The sequence below is a fragment of the Eublepharis macularius genome, chromosome 11 (assembly GCF_028583425.1).
Source record: "Eublepharis macularius isolate TG4126 chromosome 11, MPM_Emac_v1.0, whole genome shotgun sequence".
Classification (NCBI taxonomy): domain Eukaryota; kingdom Metazoa; phylum Chordata; class Lepidosauria; order Squamata; family Eublepharidae; genus Eublepharis; species Eublepharis macularius.
The window spans coordinates 65332520-65355076 of record NC_072800.1 but is presented as its reverse complement, the minus strand read 5'-3'; the positions used below and the strand labels follow the sequence as shown (position 1 = coordinate 65355076).

The window sequence follows — 22557 nt, the reverse complement described above, 5'->3', positions numbered from 1 at the left end:
TTATTCTGCCATGCCCCTCTTCCATTTTACCTTCACAACAATCTTGAGAGAGAGAGAGATTGGCCAAGATTACCTAGTGACTTTCAAGGCTGATTGGGATCTGAGCCTGTGGTTTCCTAGTTCTGCTCTGACATACTAAGTATTATATCACACTGTCTCACCAAGACCTAATATCTTTGGGAATGGGTGTTAAATCTGAATGATTTAGTCATGCTTTTGAAAACCATCAGGTGGGCAAATCCCTTTTAAGGGCTTGAGACATACAGTTTGATCATAGATGAGTATTTGCCTGTTTAGCTCTAATAATATACTGTTGCACCTGATTGTGGTTTTATCTATAGTACAATATGACTTAGATGCCATTGTGTCAAAAAAAAAACCCTCTAAACAACCTTTCAGTGAAGATCACAGTCCACTCATTACATTTGTCCACTTGAGCACACATTTCCAAAAGGAAAGGGCTGCTCAAAGGGATAGAACATTTATTGTCAAACCACCCCTTACGCAGATCAGAGAGCCATTAGAATCAGTGGAGCAATGGAACTGATAAAGTTTAATGTGCATTCTGCAGTTATCTCTGTGTCTAAATGCTCCTGAACGTGGTATTGGTTTTTATATATATATGGTCCCTGATTTAGAATCCTGTATGCAGTGCACACACGGAACTTCTCCTTGAGTGAGTTTCTGTATTTTTTGTACATCATCATATATTTGTTTCCATGAGTGTATATTCATATATGAATCAATGGATCAAGTTAATGGATGAAATGTTTTCTCTGTCAAGCTCTGTATGTTCCAAGACAGTGAAAATCTGAATTCCAGTTGCTGACAAAATGGGACACATTGGCCTGCTTTCAAGACTTCTTAGGGCACTTGGTTGGTCACATGATGTTGGAACAGATGAATCGATGGTCTGAGTCAGCAGAGCTACTCTTAGGTTTTCTTGTGCAGGTCTCTGGATCACACTTTGGAGTTTATGAGTGTAGAATCAAGTGTGTGGAATCAGTTTTCTTTCCTTTTGATGGATAATATTGCTGCATACCCTAAAATGTCAATTCCTTATCAGTACTGAATAGAAGCAGTGGCTGGTCCACATCTAGTGCTTTAGAAATCGTTCAGAAGCCATTGTTAGCTTGAGTAAAATTGATCTGCAGATCTATAAGCCTCTGCATTCTACCAATATCAGCACAGAGCCAATGTGGTAGGATGCCAGATCTGGGAATCTCCAGATCAAATCCCCACTCTGCCATGGAAGGTTGCTGAGTGACCCTAGATAAGTCACACACTCTCAGCCTAACCTACCTCACAGGGTTGATGCCTAGCTGCCTAGGGAGGTGGTGAGCTCCCCCTCACTGGCAGTTTTCAAGAAGAGGCTGGATGAATACTTGTCAGAGATGCTTTAGGCTGATCCTGCACTGGGCAGGGGGTTGGACTAGATGGTCTGTATGGCCCCTTCCAACTCTATGATTCTATGATTCTATTCTATGATAAAATGGAGGAGAGGTGAAAAATGTAAGTCTCTTTGGGTCCCCATTGGGAAGAAAGGTGGAATATAAACAAAGTAAAATAAAAAATAAATACATATGTTAGTTGGCTTTACAATATCATAGTTGACTAATGAATGCAATCTGGGGGTGTTAACAGATCAGAATTTTCTGTGGGAGGGGACAGCAGGCAAGAGTTTCATTGTGCCTCCAGACCCTGCTGAGAATACCATCTTCAAGCAGTATTCTGTATTGCGTTTTAAAGCAGTGTTAGACATCAAACATTGCCGGTCCCTCTTGGGCCCCCCCCCTTTTTTTTTTTGCAGAAAAGGATAAAATTCAGTAAGCAAACTGGCATCCCCTCAAACTATGGAGGTTACCCACAAGCAGTTTCTGAGCAATTGCTGTGTGAGCAGATATCCCATTAAATTAACTTTCAGACTATTAATTTTATTTTAGAGCTGGTTGCCGGAATCCCAAGAGGTGCGCAGAACTTTGGATATGTACGTAATCTACCAATTGTTCCCCCCAATATCAATTCAAATTGCACAAGGTTTATTTGTATTTCCCAAGGACAAAATTCAGTATTTGTGTGTGTGAGTGCGTGTGAATAACTAATTCCTGATGTTTACGTATTTTAAAAAATCCATTATTCATAGAATTTGATTGAACATCCTACTTTAGGCTGAAATCTTGCACACAGGCTGCCTAAATTCCACTGAGGTCAATCTGGTAGTTAAGTGGTTTAATAGTGCACAGGTTTGTAGCTCTAGATAACAATCAAATGAATTTTTTTTGCAAAGATATTATCTCTACAGATTAATTATTTGATTGGACTCTTTAAAGTACAGCAAAGACCTTGTACATGTCCAGAGAGCAGCTTTATCCAGCACCTTCCCATGCAATTCCACAGGGCTTTAGGAGACAAAAAATAATGCTGCCTGAAGAGCTAATTCTGCAGATCAGTAGACTGTAGCTGTCCAGAAATTGTGCCCCTCCACTCAACTCTCGTTGAGGAGGGGAGGGATGTCCAGGTTTGGTGCTATATCCTAAGAAGGAATCCAAGCAAAGTAGAAAGAATAAAATCCCCAGGGTGCAAGTGTAGGATAGAAGCACAACATAATATGTTATTTTGGCTTTGACGAATAGTTGAGCTGCATTTTCTCAAATTGAAATAAGGAACAGAGACTTGGGTCTGTGAAGAGCACAGAATTGTAAGATACAGTCAAGCCTGAGAGAATCCAGGAAAGATGGACAGAAGACCCATTAAACATATCTCACATATGGAAATGATAAGGACATAGGCATAATTAATCTAGGGTAAGGAAGATTCAGGAGTATGTGGTCAAAAAAAATTCCAGTATTTGAAAGGCTTATATAAGGAAGACAGTGGAGAGTTATTCCCTGATGCAGGGCAAGACGGTGGGGCAATGACCTTCCCACTTACTAATAAGAAAGAAACATACATTAATGGAGCTGCATCTCTCATAGTTTGTGATGGTTGCCCCGTATGTACGTGGGCTGTATATCATATTCAGTAGTTTTTGGACAGGATATGAGAAAAGATTTCCTATTGGATGAGAAAATGTTGTTTAATTAAATTTGAATACCTTTAATGATTTTAAAGACCATATAAGGAAGACATTTTTGATATCATTTAAATATATCATATACTACTTCATTGCCACAGCCTGATCTAAATGATTTGTAAGAATGAGGAACTGGTGAAAGAGTAGAAATTACATTTTTTTTAATGTTTTCTGGAACGTAACATTTTAATGATCTGATTGGATCCTTTATATTTTTCTGTTTTCAGGTTTCAATTATTAATTCCACAGACTTAACCTTCCTTCAGAATTTCACTGGAGAACAGGTAAAGGGATCAGTGATATAACTCTACATAACAGCATTTCTAGTGCAGGACTGTGGGCCAAACTAGATGTGACAGTGTCTTTGTGGTTGTCACAAGGACCCAATTGCCATATTAAAGCAATTTCAAAATGCTGTGACAGTCTGCAGCATGGTAGGCTAAAGCACTCTTGCTTCTCCCCCTGCACCTTGTCAAGTGCCAAAACATCTGTACCTCTACACCCCGCTGCTGTTTCAGCATTTGAAAAGTCGTGCGGGAAAACAAAAGCACTCTGCTGCAGGCCTGTTCAGAATCAGGCACACATGGCATTTTAAAATCACTTTAAAATGGCGTTGACAACCTCATGGTGGACACAAGGACACTGTCGCATCTAGTTCAGCCCTATAACACCACCCAGTGAAATATTGCCCAATATATATTTTAAGATGGAAGATTTAATAAATAATTTGGGATGCAACAGAAATTTGCCAGCTTCAAATGAGTTTTTTAAATGATACATGATATAAAAGTAAGAATGCTCTTTATTCACAGATGGCATCTTACTTTGGATACACAGTCGCAGTCTCGGATGTTAACAACGATGGGTAAGTTGCAATGATAACATATTCATAACATGATAACATGGCTCCATTTTATACTCTCCCACTTTTTGATTTAGATTGATACAGGCCATGTAATTCTAAATTGCCCCCTGGAAGTCTGTGGGAGTGCTTACGACTAAGTGGTTTGAGAGAAATTACTGCTTAACTACGCATGTCGTTTATGTTTTAGTTAGAACAAGGCTCCTAAATTTGGCATTCCACATGCATTGCAATTGCATGAGTTTCAGGTCATCCATTGGCTAATGTGTATGTTACCTTTGATGACAAACAATGCTCTCTTCCCGAGTACCCCTGCACCATTTTGAGAAGTTTCTTTAAAATTGATTTTATATTTATTCTGATGTACTGGCTAAGTGCTGTAATAAAGAATCTGATCTGATCTGATCTTTATTCTGTTAAAATTCTTTTCTGCTTGTTTCCTGCTGAAGTATTCCAGTGGAAGTGCTCATACCGAAGCTTAAATTTTGTTGAAGAGCAGGATTTGTTGTGTCATCTAGGGTTGTCGGTTCCCTGCTAGGGTGGGGGATCCCCTGCTTCCACCCTCCACCCCACCCGCACTTTCCTGGCCAGTGGGGAAAAGGTGGAGGAATGCACCTCCCGGGGCATGCTCCTGCGCTCCGCAGTGGGCCAATTTGGGCCCCAAATGGGCTGAATTGGGCCCATTTGGGGCCTAAATTGGCCCACTGTGAAGCACAGGAGGTCTCTGAGGCCCTCCCGGCATCGCTCCCATGCACTGCAGTGGGCTGAATCGGGCCCATTGGGGGCCGAAATCAGCTCACCGTGAAACCTGGGAGCACTCCAGAGCCCATAACACTGCCTTGGCAGTGCTCCCATGCTCCGCAGCAGGCCGATTTAGATTTTTTTAAAGGTCAGCCTTGCCTATCTTTGTAAATCTTCAGTACTGCTTGCCTAGATTTCTCAATAATAATCTTTATATAGATTATCATTTTGTCCTGTTACATGTATACCCAAATATTTTACTGGCCTTTCTGATGACAGCGCATTCTGTTGTTTTTCCTATCTCTGCTTTTTCTGCTTTGGTTGCTGCTAATAACATTATCTTGGTCTTCTTTTTATTCAGTTTATATCCAGAATGAATTCCAAATCTAATTGTTCCATTATATATTTCAAAGAAATGTTTGGTTTTATCACTGATATAATAGCATCATCTGCATAGCTTTTCATCTTGTATTCTTCTTTATCTTCTTTTTTTCTGGCAATTCTGGTATATTGTCTAATTTTTATAGCAAATATTTCCATTGCCAAAATAAATAATAGTGGTGATACTGGACAACACTGTCAAGTTCCTTTTACTATTTCAATTTTCCCTATTAAAGAGCCATTTGCTAAGAGTCTAGCTTGCTAGTCTGTATAAATACTTTGCATCCAATTTAAAAATTCGGTTCCACGGTTCATATTTTGAAGTACTTTCATTAAAAATAGCAAAGATATGTTATCAAAAGCTTCCTCTGCAACCAAAAACATAAATGTCATTTTTTCTCTTTTTCTCCTTGAAAACTCAATTGAATGCAACAAATATCTGATATCTTTCAAATGTCTCTTTGGAACAAATCCTGTTTGATCTTCATGAATTCAGTCTACAATACGTTTTCTTCATCTCTCAGCCATTATTGTTGTAAAAATTTTATAATCCACATTTAATAGTAAGATTGATTTATATTATTGTAGTAATAATGAATCATTCTGTTCCTTGTGTATTACAGTTATATTTGTTTCTTGCCAAGTTGGTAGTATATGCTTTCTCTCTTGTATTTCATTCATTACACTTTGCAAAGGTATGACTAATATATCTTCAAAGCATTTATAATATGTTGCCATCGATCCGTCTGGACCAAGGATATTATCTTTTTAAAGTTTTTTTATAGCATGATTAATTCTTGTATCGTTTCCACTTGATTCAAAATTCTTCTGTGCTTGGATGTAAAATTTTAAATTGGTACCTCAGATAAATATTTCTCCATTTCTTCTTCATCTATGCATTCTTTATAAAGATTTGAGAAGAAATTTTCTGGAGAGAGAAGAGGATAGGATCAAGAGACATGAACCATGGTTTTTCTAGACAATAATCAGATACATGGAGAAAATACTTTCTTAATGACCTTCCTCCCATCCCTTTCCTCATGATCTAAAGGGAGATGGGCTCTGGATGGGTCTTTGGTTGTTGGGCTAATGGTGCACATATCTATTATATTCTGCAGCACCATTTAAACAGAAACCAGTGGTCAAAACAATCCATGCCAGTTGGAGAGCAATTTATGCACATCATTCATCGAGTGGGGGAGAATTACTTACATTAGGCTAAAATCATGCGTCCAATAAAAATACATTAGCAATCTTTTATTTGTACCATATCAAAGTTTCACATGCATAGACTCTAACCTCTCGACAATCTCCTGCACTCCTGCTGTTTTTTGCCCAGCAGCATACAAAAGGATTGTATAAAATTTCAGCAGGTGGTCAGCTAGTGCTTTTGAATGCTATGTTATTAAAAAGGAAGTAGTAGTGCCCCTCCTGTTTAAATGCACAGCTCAAGCAAACAAATAGCTCAGTTTATGAGTACCGACAGCATGGCATAACCGTGAAAACAGTACAAGAGTACAACAGTGGATCGAGCAGTTCTGTGTACATGGAATGGACCATTGCATTATTCTCCTGCCTTTTAGCTTGAGTTTGGCTCAGGAATCAAACTATTTATAACTGAAGACAAGCAGAAATGTTTCTTGGTTTAAAAATGTCTACAGCAAACAGATGTTTTAAAACATACAACTCCCCACGCACTGTTTGAACAATGAAGGAGACTGGGGGTGGGGGGGGGTCACAAGTAGAAGCAAAATTGACATCATTGTTTTTCTTATCCAAATTGAGAAATGGAAAACAATGTATAGCAAAGATAATAAGCAAAAGTACCTTGATCTTACGAGTCACTGATCTGAGGCAGGAACTCATAAAATCAGACTTGAGAATCCCTTGCCAAAAGGAATTTGGGATAGTCTCTTCTCAGGTGACAGAGCTGGGAGTGCCCTGTACTTGTGCCACAGTGGCCTTCACAACAGCAGCACCCCGCAATTTGTGGAATTACTTTATGTGAAATACTACCAGTTTTCAGTATAAAAGTGGAACATAAAAACTCAGCAACACTTGATAGTTTATGATTCCTTTGAGTATCCTATAAAAGGACTCATTAAGAAGCCACCATAAGGAGGACCCTATAGTAGAATTCATAGAATAATAGATTTAGGAAGGACTCAAAGAACCATCTATTTTTGATTTAAGGCCACACTTCATGTAATGAAACCACATATACAGCTGGAGCATTTTGTTCAGTTTTTCCAGCTGCAGCTCCCACAGTTGAAAGGGCAAGATTTCTCTAAGGCATCTCTTTTAGGTTGCAGAGAGCTTTTGTGATGAAAGCTAGAGAGAGAGCCCTGGCTGAACACACTGTTCGCTTTCCAGCATGAATGTTCCCATGGCAGTAGTTATATGACCACCATTAATTCTTGCAGTCTGTGTGTGAGTTTGAAAGTATTGTATAACTAGTTCTGATGTGGGCCACAGAATGTGGATTGATAGATCTGTGAAATGGAGCAATATGTTAATTTTAAAAGGCATCCTGTAACAGAGCTTCTGTCTGAAATGTTGAAGAGTTTACTATTAGAGTTATGCATAATCTCAGTCCCTAACATTTAATAGTTGGCTCTGCCTCCTGGAGCAGCCATTTTGTGGTTGCACCCACCACCCTGTGAGAGAATTCCAATAATGCTTGCTCTTAAGCTCAAAACGGTTGGGGGACCCCTGCTCTAACTTTTGGGCTCTTATGCTGGTTTTCCTCTTGCAGATTTGATGACATCCTGGTTGGTGCCCCTCTCTTTATGGAACGTGAATTTGAGAGCAACCCTAAGGAAGTTGGGCAAGTTTATTTATATGTGCAAGAAAGTGCCTTGTACTTCAAAGAAGCACAGACACTGTCCGGCATAGATGTGTTTGGAAGATTTGGCAATTCCATTGCACATCTTGGAGATCTGAATCAGGATGGCTACAATGGTAATTCATCATGTCTCTTCTAAAAAATCAGGCAGGTTGCTTAGAGATAGTTGAATGTGGAAGTGGCTCACATCACACGGCAGTTTTCTTTGCAGTGGCCAAGGGTTACATCCTTGTATCATGTGACTTCACAGTTCACTTACCATAAGGGCCATCAACTCATTTTGAAAGCCCATTCTCACAAACATTTTATTTTTGTTTTGGTGAAGTCATCATGAATGGTTTTAAAAAGCTGATTTTATTTAGTGAATGGATCTTGTGAATGTTGTGGTTTGTTTCAAGGTTATGAGTTACCTGTCCTGGAAAACTTAAAAGTGCATTAATTTCTGCTTGTCTAAGGGTCCCACTACATATTTGTCAATGCACTTGAGCAGGAGAATACTAATGCTGTCACATCATGCATTGGTTTATCTAAGCATTAGTTGAGATGTAGGCAAGAGATGTGTATGTGTTTTAAAGTTTACATCCCACCTTATTGTCTTGCTCTTAAGGTGACTTACAGTAATACACAAGAAAAAAATGGATCAGCACCAGCCACCTATTTTAAATAATGTAAATGAAGTCTTAACATTTATTCCCAGAAGAAATATATCATCAGCCTTATAACTTTGCCCCCCCCCCCCGCCCGCTTCTTTTGCAGACATTGCAGTAGGTGCACCATTTGCAGGAAAAGACAGCAGGGGAAAGGTGCTCATTTATAATGGAGCCAGGAATGGGTTAAATCCTAACCCTTCCCAGATTCTCAGTGGTATGTGGGCCTCCCAACCCATGCCTGCAGGATTTGGTTTTACACTCAGAGGGGACTCTGACATAGACAAGAATGATTACCCAGGTAAGATTCTTCCACAAGTGAGAGGATTTCACCCCCTTTTCCTATGGAAAATGCCTCATTCTCAGATTGTTCATCTTGAAAGGTCGCAGTCAAAAAATAGAAGAGGCATAGATTTTGTGTGTAGTTCTAGCTTTGTTTCTCTGAGAATCTGAAGCAGGACAAAATAAATACCTCCTTTCCTGTGAAGAGAAAGCATCAGAAATGGAAGATGGGGTTAACACAGAATACATGGATTTTTTTTAAAATGAGGATTAACCTTTCTATTCTCTGTCAAAAATATGAATTAAAAATTGCTTATCTGCCCTGTTGTTTGGATTGCTTCTGATAATGTCTTATCATTTGTGATCCTGCTGCTGTGTTTTATTTTATTATTATTTATTTAGGAAATTTTTAGGCCACCTTCCAGAGTCCTGTTCAAGGCATCTTACAATTAAAATAATAAATTATCAGTTTGAAAAATAGACCATTAAAACAAGCCATACAAGGAGCTGGTACCCTTGAAGTTAGCAGTTGTTGTACTTAAATGGTTGTTTAAATTGGGTTGTGTGAATGTGAATGTATAGTGATTCTGTTGTATCCCACTAAAATTTCCACCCTTGCAAGGTGGGGTGATTTTCACCAATCCCCCCCTCCTGTAGCTGGCCTCCCATTCCTTCTCCCAAGCTATTCCTGGGGTTTCCTGGCTCCCAGGAGCAGCATTTTAGGGGTCATTTGGCTTGCATGGGAAAGGGGGATATGGGGAAGTGTTTCTGCAGATTGGATATCTTTCCATCTGTGGAAGTTGTAGGTGGGATCCAAGCCAACATGTTTTAATGAACTTGCTACAAGGCAGCATAGCTTAATGGTTAAGATGATGAACTATGAGCTTGAAATCATAGCTCATATCTCAACTGAGCTATGAGTTGCTCTGGGCAAATATTTGTCCTACATGCTTTCTCCCTCCCTCATACCAACCAGAAGCAATAATAATGTGTCTCTACTGTCTACCTTGCATTATTGTTACAAGTGAGGTGTGAAGTTCTTAGACCACCTAAAAATGTGCTATTTAAATATTAAGTGATATTCGTATTAGACAACAAATATATTTTCTTTTTTAGTCCTAGATATTCCTCTATGCTTGCCTGCCCCGATTGTTCTTCTAATTAGTTTAGTTTTGAATGTTTTTCCCTTAATGATTAATATTTTACTGATGTCATCTGGTATTTATCAACACTGCTTCACTATTGCGGCTTGCACTGTTTATTTCTGAAGTGGAGCTTATCCAGTTTGGGGCAGCGTTCCAACACCATCTGTAGTCTAAATGCACAACATCATTTTAATTTGATTCTCTCCATTTTCCCTCTCCTCTGGGATCAAGCACAGAGCAGACCACAACATTTCTCTTTGTCAGGATTTGAGAAGGCTCTCGGCGTTCATAACATAACCCACACAGTAGAACTCCTGTAGTCCAAGCCTTAGATTGTTTTGCTGGCATAAGCCTTACTGGAGTTAATGGGACCATGCTGGATGAACATTCTGGAGTATTTTTGCCACTGTGCTCTATTAACCTACTGTACTAATGTTTTTGGATAGTTTATGCCTTGTGACTGTTTCAGTGATCCCCCCCCCTCATCCCCGTCCCATAGCTTGCCTTATTCCAGCTGGCCAGGGTTGTAGGTTTATGTTCTCATCTGCATTGTTCTTTGCAAAAAGAGGATGAAAATAGAAGGATTAAAATGTGCAGTGTTGTCTTTTATTCCCTTCTGGTTCTTTTTATGCAACAAAGACTGCTATCTTAAGCATGCACACTTAGTTATGTTCCAGTGAGATGAATGGAACGGTTCCAAGCAGCTCTGTTAAGGACTGGGGTTTATCTAGAACTCGTCATACTTTAGAGTTCCGAAGTTCTTATGGAACTCTGGATTGAAAAAGCTCCTATCCAGCTTTTAAAATGAACAAAGGAATCCTTTTTGATAAGGATGGTGGTGTATAATCTCTACAGCATTATCTCTACAACAGTATCATATCTGGAGAAAACTGCAGGCAGAATTTTATGTATGTTTTTTGGGTTGGATATTTTTTAAAAAAGATTCTGACTATTAGCAGAAGGAAACTTTACTAACTTGAATGCCTATGATTGATTAAAGACAAAATTATTTACTGATAACCATTAGAGACAAGGATTAATGAGGAACTGGAATGGGTTATGGGGCCAATCTCTCACTGGAACTAGACTGGGGCTCCATTTTCCAGAACCCACAACAGATCAATGAATTCATTACCACTATGTTGCTGTGTATTTCATACGCAAACATACACACTCATCATTTTTGTTAGAATATTTGTGGTAAAACTGGCCAGGTCCCTAGAGAAGTGATATAATTTTTTAAAAATAAATATATTATTAGTTACACAGTTGTTGATTTAAAAAGGATCACATAAATGCTTAGTTTTGTATTTCTTTTGTTTAGAAGATAAACTTGTACAGGGTCATTTTCTAATCAAGTTCTCCTTTGTGATTTTAACCATTTATTAACTTTGTTCTGATGGGTTTTCTTTCTCTTCTCATCTATATAGAGCTAGTTGGTTTAAAAATACCATTTCATTTTAGTCTTAATATTTCATTTTATGATATCTTCAAGTACTGAAATGAACTTTTGGTTGTATGGAATTGTGCCAGGTAGTACCTTAAATTCCCTTTCAGTCTTACAGTTCTAAATTAATAGTTAAATTGGAAAAGAAAATAATCTGCCAATAGGTTCTACTTAAAAACTTGCAGTTAGTTTGGAATAGGCCTATTTAAGCCAACAAAAACAAAAAAAAATGTGATTTGAGGACAGGAACTTTACAATATTTTGAAACTGAATCTTTCAAGTTGTGATTGAATTTGGAGAACCTAAATGGATATATTTGTCAGAATTAACAGATACACTCATACATAGTAGGGAATTTGTTTTCCTGTGGTTAAGAATTTAGCATCAAAGTCTACCTTGAAAATTATCCTGGGGCAGAGTCCAAGGTCAGATATTCTGATTACAATATGCATTCAGTGTTGGGTTTTCCTAAACATCATTTTAAAAATTGCAGAGGCATTTAACCTTCCAAATCAGCATTCAGGACTTGACTTGACTCTTTATCAGATTCTCAGTGAAGTTTTCAAATAAGAAACTTAACATAAATTATTAATCTTCACAGTGTTGATTTTTTGGCATTGTATGTATGGGGACGCTAAGGAGTTGGAAGAAAATGATCAACTAAATTCTACAGAGTAATTTAATCCAATTACTTTTGACACTCCCGTCCATGTCCTGTTTGAGTTGCTGAGTGCTTGTGTGAGGAAGGCTGATGGTTGCAGGGACTAGAAAAAAGCAATTCTTTTTGGAAGAGCACTGTGCAGGAAAAGAGGGAAGGATTTGGCAGGACAGGTCATTACGCCTTTCAAATACATTTTTATGCTAGATTATTAAATGTAGAGGACACAGTCCATCCACAGACATGAGAGGGGATCTCCAGAGGGCTGGAGATCCCCATGATGGTTTTCATATTCATTCATTGGTCAACCACCAGAGCTTTAGTCAGCTGTTCATCTGAGCAGATCAATTGTAGACAGTGAGGTTTCCCAGGGAAAGGCCCACCAATCTAAAATTGTGGAATTTCTCCATTTGCATGGAGCACCCAAGAAGGTCAGAGGAAATGTAAGAGAATTCTCTGTCTTCAAGTTATGTTTCTTCCAGTTTAAGGGATCTCACTAGTGGTGTTTTTTTCAGGTCCCCTTCCCTACAAATCCTGGAGGTGGCACTGCCTCTCAATCGACCTACTACACCTTTATGCCACAATTTATACTTACATTTTTGGACCTAACTTGACTTGTAGATTGTTAGTTATAACTCGGGGAAACATCTGAAATTTAAAAAAAAAAACAATGAAACAATGCATAATGAACATGTGGACCGCATTACCATGGAATTTGGTGACGGCCACAAACTTAGATGGCTTTAAAAGGGGATTAAATAAATTTGTGGAGGACAGGTCCATTAATGGTTAATAAGCCATGATGACTGAATTGTACCTTCATGTTTCAGAGATGGTAAACCTCTGGATGCTAGTGCTTTAACTGTGGTGATCTTGCCGTGAGCCTCTTGGGACATTTGGCTGGCGATTGAAAAGAACAGGTTGTTGGACGAGATAAAGCATCGGTGTGACCCAAGAGGGCTCCTCTATTTATATTCTTGTATGGAAAGAAGAAAAAAATCTTTCTTTAAAAAACCCTCAATACTCTTCTGAATATACAATTCATCAACAATTCCATCTGCTAAGTGCATCAAGATCTACAGCAGGAAGAAACCCCTTAGGTGTCTTAGTAGAAGGGATTTTGCAGGATTTAAAGTTTGGGGAGAGTTGTAAGCCCATAGCAGACTGTTCTGCACCCACAGAGTTTTACACTGAATGATTTATTTATAGAAAATTAAGATAAGTGTAAAGAAGGAAGAGTAGGAATAGAAAAGGAAAATTAAGCCTAGAAGGGCTTTCCTAAGTGCTGCAGTTTATAAAATAAATGGATGAGGGCCAGGGTACACAACCTAGCTTAATGCTGAGTTGTTTGCAAATCTCTTATTGTTCTGATTTATAGAAACTCAGAATTGCTCCATATTTCCGCTATACATTTCTGTATTTTGGGAAGATGCTATGACCATGATTAGTAGTAGTAGTAGAATGTAGTTACACTGTCTTATGCTGTGTAGACAGGTGGGGGAAGTAGGATTACTAAGGGACATAGTGTTATGGATAAGCCAGTATAGTGTTGTGTAGAGAATGCTGGACTGAAATGACCCCACCTGACCTTAGACCAGTCATTCTTTCTCCATTTAACCTTTCTTATAGAGTAGCTGTGAGGATAAAATGAAGAGGAGGGGGAATAACTTATCCTGCCCTGAGCGCCTTGGATCTAGGGTGGGTTTAAAAACATGATGATAACTAGACACTATAAAAAGTGTCATTTGGCTTGAGCTAGAAGCCTGGCTAACCAATATGGCTAAGATTTAGCTGTGGTACAAAATGAAGTTAATTGAAGGAGGGGCTTGTGAAGTGCAAAATGTTCCAAAGCTCCTCCAAATGTACCTTTTATTAGTTTTATTTTATTCTATGGTTATTAGCCTGTCAACCACCATCTTATTTCTCTCTGTTGTTTATGTTTTGCTCCATTGTGTGCTTCCTGTACAGTGCTGAAACTGAGGATAGCACAGAACTATAGGCTGGAGAATATGCCTGCTATCTAGGCAATACAGAAATATGAAAGCCATTTTCCTATTTTCAGTGCTGTTCAGAAGCTTGATACTGAAAGACAAGGACTGTTTCCCAAGTGCTAAAGCAACCAAATTACTCTTCACTGTGCTGTACTTCAATACCAAACCAGAGGACATGGAGCTGTCCTCCTGTCCTGTCCTGTAGCTATAGATGGGCACGAACCAGGAAAATGGTGGCTCGTTACAGTTTATGGTTCGTCACATTTCACGAACCACAAGCCAGCATGAAATTGCCTGGTTTGCAAACCGGTTTGTTTGGTTCATGAAAACGTCACTTCTAGAGCAACAGAAGGTCTGCAGAAAGACCATCCTTCCCTAGGAAACTGACTGATTGGTGCCAGGCTGTCTGCAGTGACGAACCAAAAAATGAACCAAATGAACGGGGCTAAAAATCATAGAGGTAGAGACTCGTCATGGGTCATCAGAAATGCCCTCTGACAAACTGCCAGTTCATGAACCAAAAAATGGTCCAGTTTGTGATGAACATCACTTCGTATTTCACTTCATGCCCATCTCTACCTTTAGCCTTTCAGTACATCATAGCAAGAAAAGTAGCATTTTTGGTAAAACATGTTACAGATTGGGGAGCTGCAGTGAGGTGAGAGAAGTGGGTCACAAATCACCTCTTTGCAAGCACAGATCTGCTTATGAAGGAGAGAGGGCAATTTTGTTCCCTTTGCCATTCTCATGCTAGGCCTTTTCCCTGACCCAGCATATAGTCCCCACAGCCCCAGGGACTGACTTTCAGAAGGGACTACTGAGGAGAGGTGAATGCAGCAAAAATCTTTTATCTACTCTAGCACCTTCCAACCTCCATTATGTGCTCATTGTACCTCCTCGTCTTTTGATCTTGGTCAGCAAACAAAGACCACAGAGGATATTAGAAGTTTACCCTATTATCTGCTTTTTTGCAGATAATAATAATAATAACATTTGATTTATATACCACCCTTCAGGAAAATTTACCACCCACTCAGAGCAGTTTACAAAGTATGTTATTCTTCTCCTCACAACAACAATCACCCTGTGAGGTAGGTGAGGCTGAGAGAGCTCAGAGAGAGAGAGCTGTGACTGACCCAAGGTCACCCAGCTGGTTTCAAGTGGAGGAGTGAGGAATCAAACCCAGTTCTCCAGATTAGAGTCCTGCTGCTCTTAACCACTACACCAAACTGAGGAGGTCTTGGGTCTTGTTAGTTGTGGTGGGGTGGGAGGTTGGAAGCTGTCCATGGTTATTTAATTACTTAATAAACATTCCATCATATGGGCATCAGTGGGCATTATTCATTATTTATACATAGAGTAGGTGACTTACTCCCTTTAGGAGGCAGTTGTAAGTGCATTCAGTTCATTTTGGGAATCTTAAATCTCAAGCACTGTGGAGTTTCTTACAGCAATATCTTAGTAATGATTTATAGACAACTATTTCCTTAAATCAAAGTTTCAGAGATTCTTAAATCCTGAGGGTTTTTTTTTTTTTTAGTAAAAGCTGAGTATATGAAATGGTATATTTCAGTCTTTTAGTTCATGAATGTTTTTTCTTCAGGTTTCATTTGGAAAGAATTCAATCCCTTTAGTTTTATTACTTCTTGTTGCTCTGAATACTTTCTCAAGCATTTTGCTTTCAGGTAGCGTCTGTAGCTTTTTTGAGCAAGAGGAATACAATGAATAAAGTGTTTCTCTGTTTTTAGAATAAGAGGGCTGCCAGATATCAGATAATGTAGACAGTTCAAACACTTGATTTTGATTATTTTCTTTCACAGAATACAAAATGTTTATAAACTTTCGTTCATGATTTTGGCACTGTGAAAGTTAAAGCTGTCCCAAAGCTGAAAAGAAAACTTTCTGTTGATTTCTGTGGAAGTTAAAACTGGACCCTAAATGACTTTAAATGGAAATTAAGCATAATGGCAACTGATAAAATATCTGATAAACCAAGTCAGTTTAAATCCAAGGATCTAATTGATTTCAATATTTTTTTATTTATGTATATATTTTAAGTAATTATATTTTGCCTTTCCACAATGCATAAGGCAGCTTACAAAATATAAACATAAATGGTTAAAGACATAATTGAAACATATAAATCAAATTAAAACTGCAACCCCAGGAACAAATCTCACTCCCCCATCAATCAGCCAATGATTCATTCCACTTTACACCTTTTACAGAAGACTTGTTTCAAAATGTAGGTGCAGCCACTGAAAATGAGTTGTAGAGCACAGGTTGTAGAGCAGACCTCAAAATACAAAAGTGAGGTGCCTCATGACCTTAGTTGATCATGTGAGGAAGGGCTAGATATGTGGGCTCCAAGCCATCATATGGATATGCAAAGTTTCAAGGCAATCTTTATATGAAGAAATTTAAGTGCAGGGGAATTTAAACGGTAAGATTATGAAGGACTTGTAATTAGATATGGGCACGAACAGCAATAGGAACAAAAAAAAAGCCACAAACAGCCCAATCTGCTGTTCACGAACAAACTGTTCGTGAGGCCTCATTCTAAATGAACAGATGGTCATTGCAAGCCTAATTTGTTGCTGTTTGTTGCTGTTCGTCAAGCCAGACAGTCTGGCACCTGCAATCAATTCCCTTGGCAACTTAGGCAGGGATTGTCTGAACTCTGTCTGAACTCCCGCTGTTGCCCTGGAAACCCCAATCTAAGCCCAATTTAGTCTGATAGGCAGGTCTTCCTTTCAAGTGTGGAGCTCCAAATTTGTTACAAGGAAGCAAAGAGCAGGGGGGAGAGGGGCTCCCAGCTCTGGCATAGTTTGCAGACAGTGGAGAGGGAGAGAGTTGCTGTTGGTATTTTGATAGAGAAAGTGCATTGGAGCTTAAATTTTCTTTGTGTGTGGTGGAATAGGGATCTACCCCTTCAAGTTCCAGGGCTGCTGCCAGGCTCTGGGCCAAGCTATTATTTATTATTGGCACCTTTCCTGCTGCCTGCTCAGGTAAGGTTTCTGGGAGTGGTGCAGTAGGGATGACTTGGATGATGGCTGGAGGAGAGCCTGCTGGCCCCCACGAACATGTTTGTGAACAGGGCCATGTTCGTGGTTGTTCATGAGTCCCTGTTCATGGATGGCAATGAACAACGAACATCATGTTTGTTTTTTTTCTGTTCGTGCCCATCTCTACTTGTAATATGTTCCCTGCTGGATCAGACCAATAGTCTATCTAGTCCAGAATCGTATTTCCTCAGTGGCCAACCAGATGTTCAGAAGGTCAGTTGTATGGACATAGAATCCAAAGCTGCTTCATATTGATACCCACAGTAAATGGCATTCAGAGGTATTCTGCATCTGAACACGGAGATTGCATTTAACCATCATAGATAATGGCCACTAATGAATAGAAGCTAAGATTTTGCAGGGGCTAGTAGAAAAGAGCTCAAAAGATACTGGAGTAAATCATGGATGTAAAATGAATACGACATAAGAGGTGTGCCTGGGGAAACTAATGGAATCTGGCCGACACAGCAACTTTTTTAAAGTGAAAGACTACCTGAGCACTGGAGAGACTATCAAATGTATGTTTGAAGATGAGCCTTAATATGGTAATATGTGGAGGTGTACCGAACGGTGAAAAATAAATTAATTTTAAAATTAGAAAGAACATTTCCTGAATGTGAACTTTCATATGCATGTAGGAATTTCATTTTCACTGTAAATAGTTCATTCTTGATAAATGTTTACATGATTTTGTTTGTGTTTTGAGTATCCCTTTCTAAATTTTACAGATTTAATTGTTGGAGCATTTGGAGCTGGAAAAGTAGTTGTCTACAGGTACGCACCAATTCTTTTGTTCAGTCTTTATCTTGGCGTAAATAAACTCTCTGTGTTGTCGTTTTTTAAAAAAATAGTTCTTAGCCTAACCAAATATTCTTTATGGAAAATCAGATTAAGCACTTCAGAGTGATTATAGTTATGTGATGTAAAACTGTGTTCGAAAAATGACCACGACATTTTCTGTTGCAGACTGGCAGAGAAAGTTCAATCCTTTTTTTGTAGTGGTTGTTTGCTTACCGATCTGTAGGAGAGACCGCCTGATAAGTTTCCGGGAAGAGTTACAGAACAGCAGCTCTGTTTTGTCAATGATGTATTCCTAGCGTACTGTCTATGCAGCTGCAGTAGTCTCTGAATATCTGCCTATTGCCTTCTTTTTCTGTGTGAATTTATTCTGAAGAGTTCTGAATTAAAGGTATCCAGTTATTTGCCACCAGTACATTAGAGCTTCTCAAAGTACATTTCAGCCAAGTTTCTGTGGTGTCTGTTTCCAGCTGCTTTTTCTATTACAGTATTTTTTTGACCTTTGGGACACTTTGGCTGAATATCTATCGGCTCCATTGTCTCATACAGTGGTTTTAAGAATTGCTTCTCTTCTCAGATCATTTTAAAACACAAATATGGAATGTGGCAAAACTGAAACAAAATAACCTCCTTTCCCCCCTCTGGAGGAACAAGAGACAATAAAGTAATGATACCTGTAGCCTGCAATTTTTGCTGAAATTGCAACATTGTGGTGATGGACCGGCCTTACCTTTATAGGGATATTACAGCCCCTAAGAGCAGCTTAGTACTGCCTAGAAACTTGCCATTCATTCTCTGCCCAGATTACTGCACAATATAGTGGACAGCATTGTTTTTCCAACTTAGGTGATGGTGATGAGGAATGGGAGGAAATTTTCATGACCAGAGGAATTTTGATATAATCTGTAAAGACAGGAGTACTTTCATGGGGTCTCTAGACAATAGACAAAAACTTTTAGAAAGTTCCATAGATTTGGAAAGTTTCATACCTTTCCCAGCCACAGCATTTTCCCATAGCAAGATGGAAGATGCTCAGGTTTCTTAGTGTTAGTATGAAAATTCATGGCATTTATGGATTTAACATTAGAAGTCTGTGAGTTTTATGCCAAGGTATGAGAAGTGTGGTTTGCAGCAAACCTTTGTGGCCTTGCTCCATTTCTGCATGTGACTTTAACTCCCCCAGATGTATGACCCTCAGGCCCAGAAAGTTCTGTATGATGAATCCACTGATTTTCCTTTGTTCCCTGTTTGCCTGTATAGAACTATCTCCTGAAATAAAATGTGTTCCTCAACTCTCTCTTCAAAACTCACTTGTTCTATGAAACTTTGGCCCAGTCCCTTAATTCTCTATCCTTTACTGAAACCGCTCATTCTTCACTCTTTCCCCCCTCACTTTTACTTCTCTTCCTCTCCTTTTTTTATCTGTTTTCTCTCAAAAGGACCTTTTGTTTTATATTCTATAAGGCACCTTGCACATTGATGGTGTTATAGTTGTTATGAGTAATAAATAATAACAAGCAGCTTGTGGTAAGGTCGGTAGTTGGCTTAGATGCCAGCTTTTTCTGGTATATACGCTTTATAACAAAGTAATTATTTCTTTGACCAGAAAATAATTACTATGAGCTATAAATTAAAAGGCAGTTGGGAGGTACTGCTAAAAGTTCTCTGCTACAAAAATGAAATCATTGACAGAAAAAAGTAGGCCCTTCATAGTAGGAGGACTTTCCTTGATGAAACCTATTTCCCAGGAAACTGCCCTCCGTCGGAGCCTCCAGTCTTTCACAAGGCTATGCAAGCTCTTTGTATGTTTGCACCTGAAGAAACTTCGAATTTAAACAACTCTGAATTTTTGTGGAGGATTACTTCAAGTTCTCTACTTAGCTGTTCTATAGGGTTTAAAATGGCCATGGGCCATGGGCCTTCTTGGAAAGCAGTGTATTCTGTAATAGTGATGACGAAAATAATAACTAAAATAATAACTTATACGCATTTGTGGACCTCTATTTGCAGATCTTCATAGTTGAACACTATTAACAGATATTGGGATGCATTTTCACTTGTACTGTGTAATCCACCTTCGCTCTCAGTGAGAAAGGTGGAATAATAATAATAACAACAATAACAGCAATCAAGGGTATGTCCATTCACATCAGGGAAGAGCAATTTCCAACAATTTCCCCTTTCTTCTGCAAATACCTATGTCTCGTTCCATATTCTTCCCAATGCTTCCTTGATTCTCAGCAAGAAGGGAAAGGTGGAAAAATCTGTTTTACAAACAGAGCTTCGCTGTTGATCCTTCAGTTCCAACCCATAGCATGAACTTGGATTCTTTGTACAAATGCAGGAAATGTGAGTGAGACATTAATATCTAAAGTGGGACTCTTACATCTTTCCTGAGAAAAGACGCTTGTGTTCTTTATGTGAATACAGTGCCTGTATCTGCCTGTGGGAGTTTGAATGTTTAAGATGTGCATGAATACAGGAAATGTGATTCATTAATACAAGAAATGCAATTCACAGTTTCTGTATTCCCACAATCCATTAACACCTAAAACTTCTCTTCTGTTGCTATGTTGGAAACCTTGTTTTTCTCCCACTGCAGAGCAAGACCAGTTGTGACAGTGGACGCTCAGCTCTTGCTGTCCCCAGTGATTGTAAATCCAGAAAATAAAACTTGTCAGCTTTCCAGCTCTATGACTTTAGTGGCTTGGTAAGTGGGTGAGAACAATGCATAGCACTGTGCACATAAGGTTGGATCCCACTGAAATATCTGTACGCATATGACATGGGGCAATTATACTCTCTCCCTAATCTCAGAGGTATTTTGGACTGCTTTGGGAGGGGAGAAGTGGAAAGATGCACTTCCATCTACAAAATTTAGAAGGGATCCAACCTACAGGATTCCTGCACATGAATCTTGTCCCTTTCACTTCATCTGGAAAGGCAATATATTTGTGTGCACAAAATTACCTGCTCCAGTGAAGTGAATGGGAATGAGATTACGAGTGAGAATTGCTACAGCAAAATGTTGCATCGGTTGTTTACCATCTGGTTTTCAGGTCCTTAATGTTGTTCTCTCTTTGGACAGGCTTCTCTGCAGGGCTGATCTCTTGCCCTATGGTCTGGAACATCCATAGCTGCTGTGGATAGAATAACCACTATTCAATATATTATATGTTGTTGAAAAATCATCCTGTCTGCAGGAGCATTCAATCATAGTGAGAGGAGCAATGAACTTTACTAGGGTCCAGGGGTGCCCTAGAGCTTGGCCTGGCTGCAATCTTATTGCCACGATGTAGTCTGTCATTCAGAAATAAAGTAGGGCATTTTTGTTTCATAAGGTTGCATGGAATTAGACTGTCACCCGCAGCCTTGATAAAGAATGTTATTCTGGATTATGCATAATTTCATAGTGTATATTTTGCCTGGCCTACCTCAGTATATTGGGTTTACATTGACTCTTTTATGTTGCTGCTTTATGTTGTATGTGGGATCTTTATATGTTCCTGTTTTTAAACAGTTCAATTATACTTTATATATACTTTAAATAAGTAAAGTTTGAAGAAATGTGGATATGGGTTTATATGTGAACAATACAGAGCCATGTTGTACATCTGTGCATGAGGTCCCTAAGAAACCACACACCCCAGTGCCTCAGAGTTTTCAGTGGTCAACAAACACTGGTCAGATGTATGCAAATGTACAGAAAATGTATTGCCTATAGATCTTTCTAGAGTGCTCTCTAGCTTTCTTGTACATTTAAAGACTCGAAATGGATTAGACTGCAATTGAAGTCATCTGGAAATCTGGCGAGGATCAAGAAATGGATCCTCCTTAAACATTGCACTGAAGTCATTGTTCTAATTTCTGGTTTATTCCGGGAGTTTGGACCCAGAGGAGAAGAACTGCTTGAATGTGAATTTTCTCACAGATACATAAAGTGTGCATGTTATATAGGTGTCACAGCAGATAGATTAGTTACATTTCTGTCCATTACATTATAAAATATGCTTCCCTGAAGATTTTGTTCCTGCTATAAAAAATTTAATTCAGTCTCCCAAAATGATTGAAGAGCAGCTGTTGGTTTTTCATGCCGTAATTTTTCTCTGTAGTTGTTATAACCTTGTGTTGTACATATGCAAACAATTATTAGGGAAACTCCAACAGACAAATATTTCCTCTGCCCTGTGGGATATATTTCTGTATCTCTTAGCCAGCTGCGCAACTAGTGCAAAATGCCTGTTGATTGACATTTCAAAATAAAATGAATGAAGGGAGATCATCTTAAGCAGAAAGAGTTGAGGCAGTGTAAAGATTTAGATTACTGTACACTATGAAGCATTAGGAAAATATTGTTTTAACCATGTGGGAAACTATTGTTATTCCTCAGACAGAAAAGTTCTGTAACACTTCCTTTAAATCTAAGCTCACGTTAGCATTTTAACAGGTAAAATTAAAAACACAGTAATGGGTGGGTGCCTTTTTTCCTTACAAATTACAATTTGCAAAGATGTTGCTCCCAGTCTCTATAACATCAATTAGTTCGCCACCCCCCCCCCATGAGTTTTAGTGAGGTTTTAATGAGGGAAGGGGCAATTTGAGTGCCGCGGAATTTTGTAAAT

General features: G+C 38.8%; 1 protein-coding gene across 1 annotated transcript in view; it reads left to right on the top strand.

The window, feature by feature from the left end:
* The window catches only part of ITGA8 (integrin subunit alpha 8), a 159148-nt gene that overhangs the window by 42399 nt on the left and 94192 nt on the right, over positions 1–22557 (top strand). Inside the window, exons 9-15 of the mRNA XM_054991800.1 lie at positions 1944–1987; positions 3301–3357; positions 3886–3938; positions 7813–8018; positions 8659–8850; positions 17866–17911; positions 20538–20645. Of these exons, the coding sequence (XP_054847775.1) occupies positions 1944–1987; positions 3301–3357; positions 3886–3938; positions 7813–8018; positions 8659–8850; positions 17866–17911; positions 20538–20645 (706 nt within the window). The remainder of the gene's footprint in view (positions 1–1943; positions 1988–3300; positions 3358–3885; positions 3939–7812; positions 8019–8658; positions 8851–17865; positions 17912–20537; positions 20646–22557) is intronic.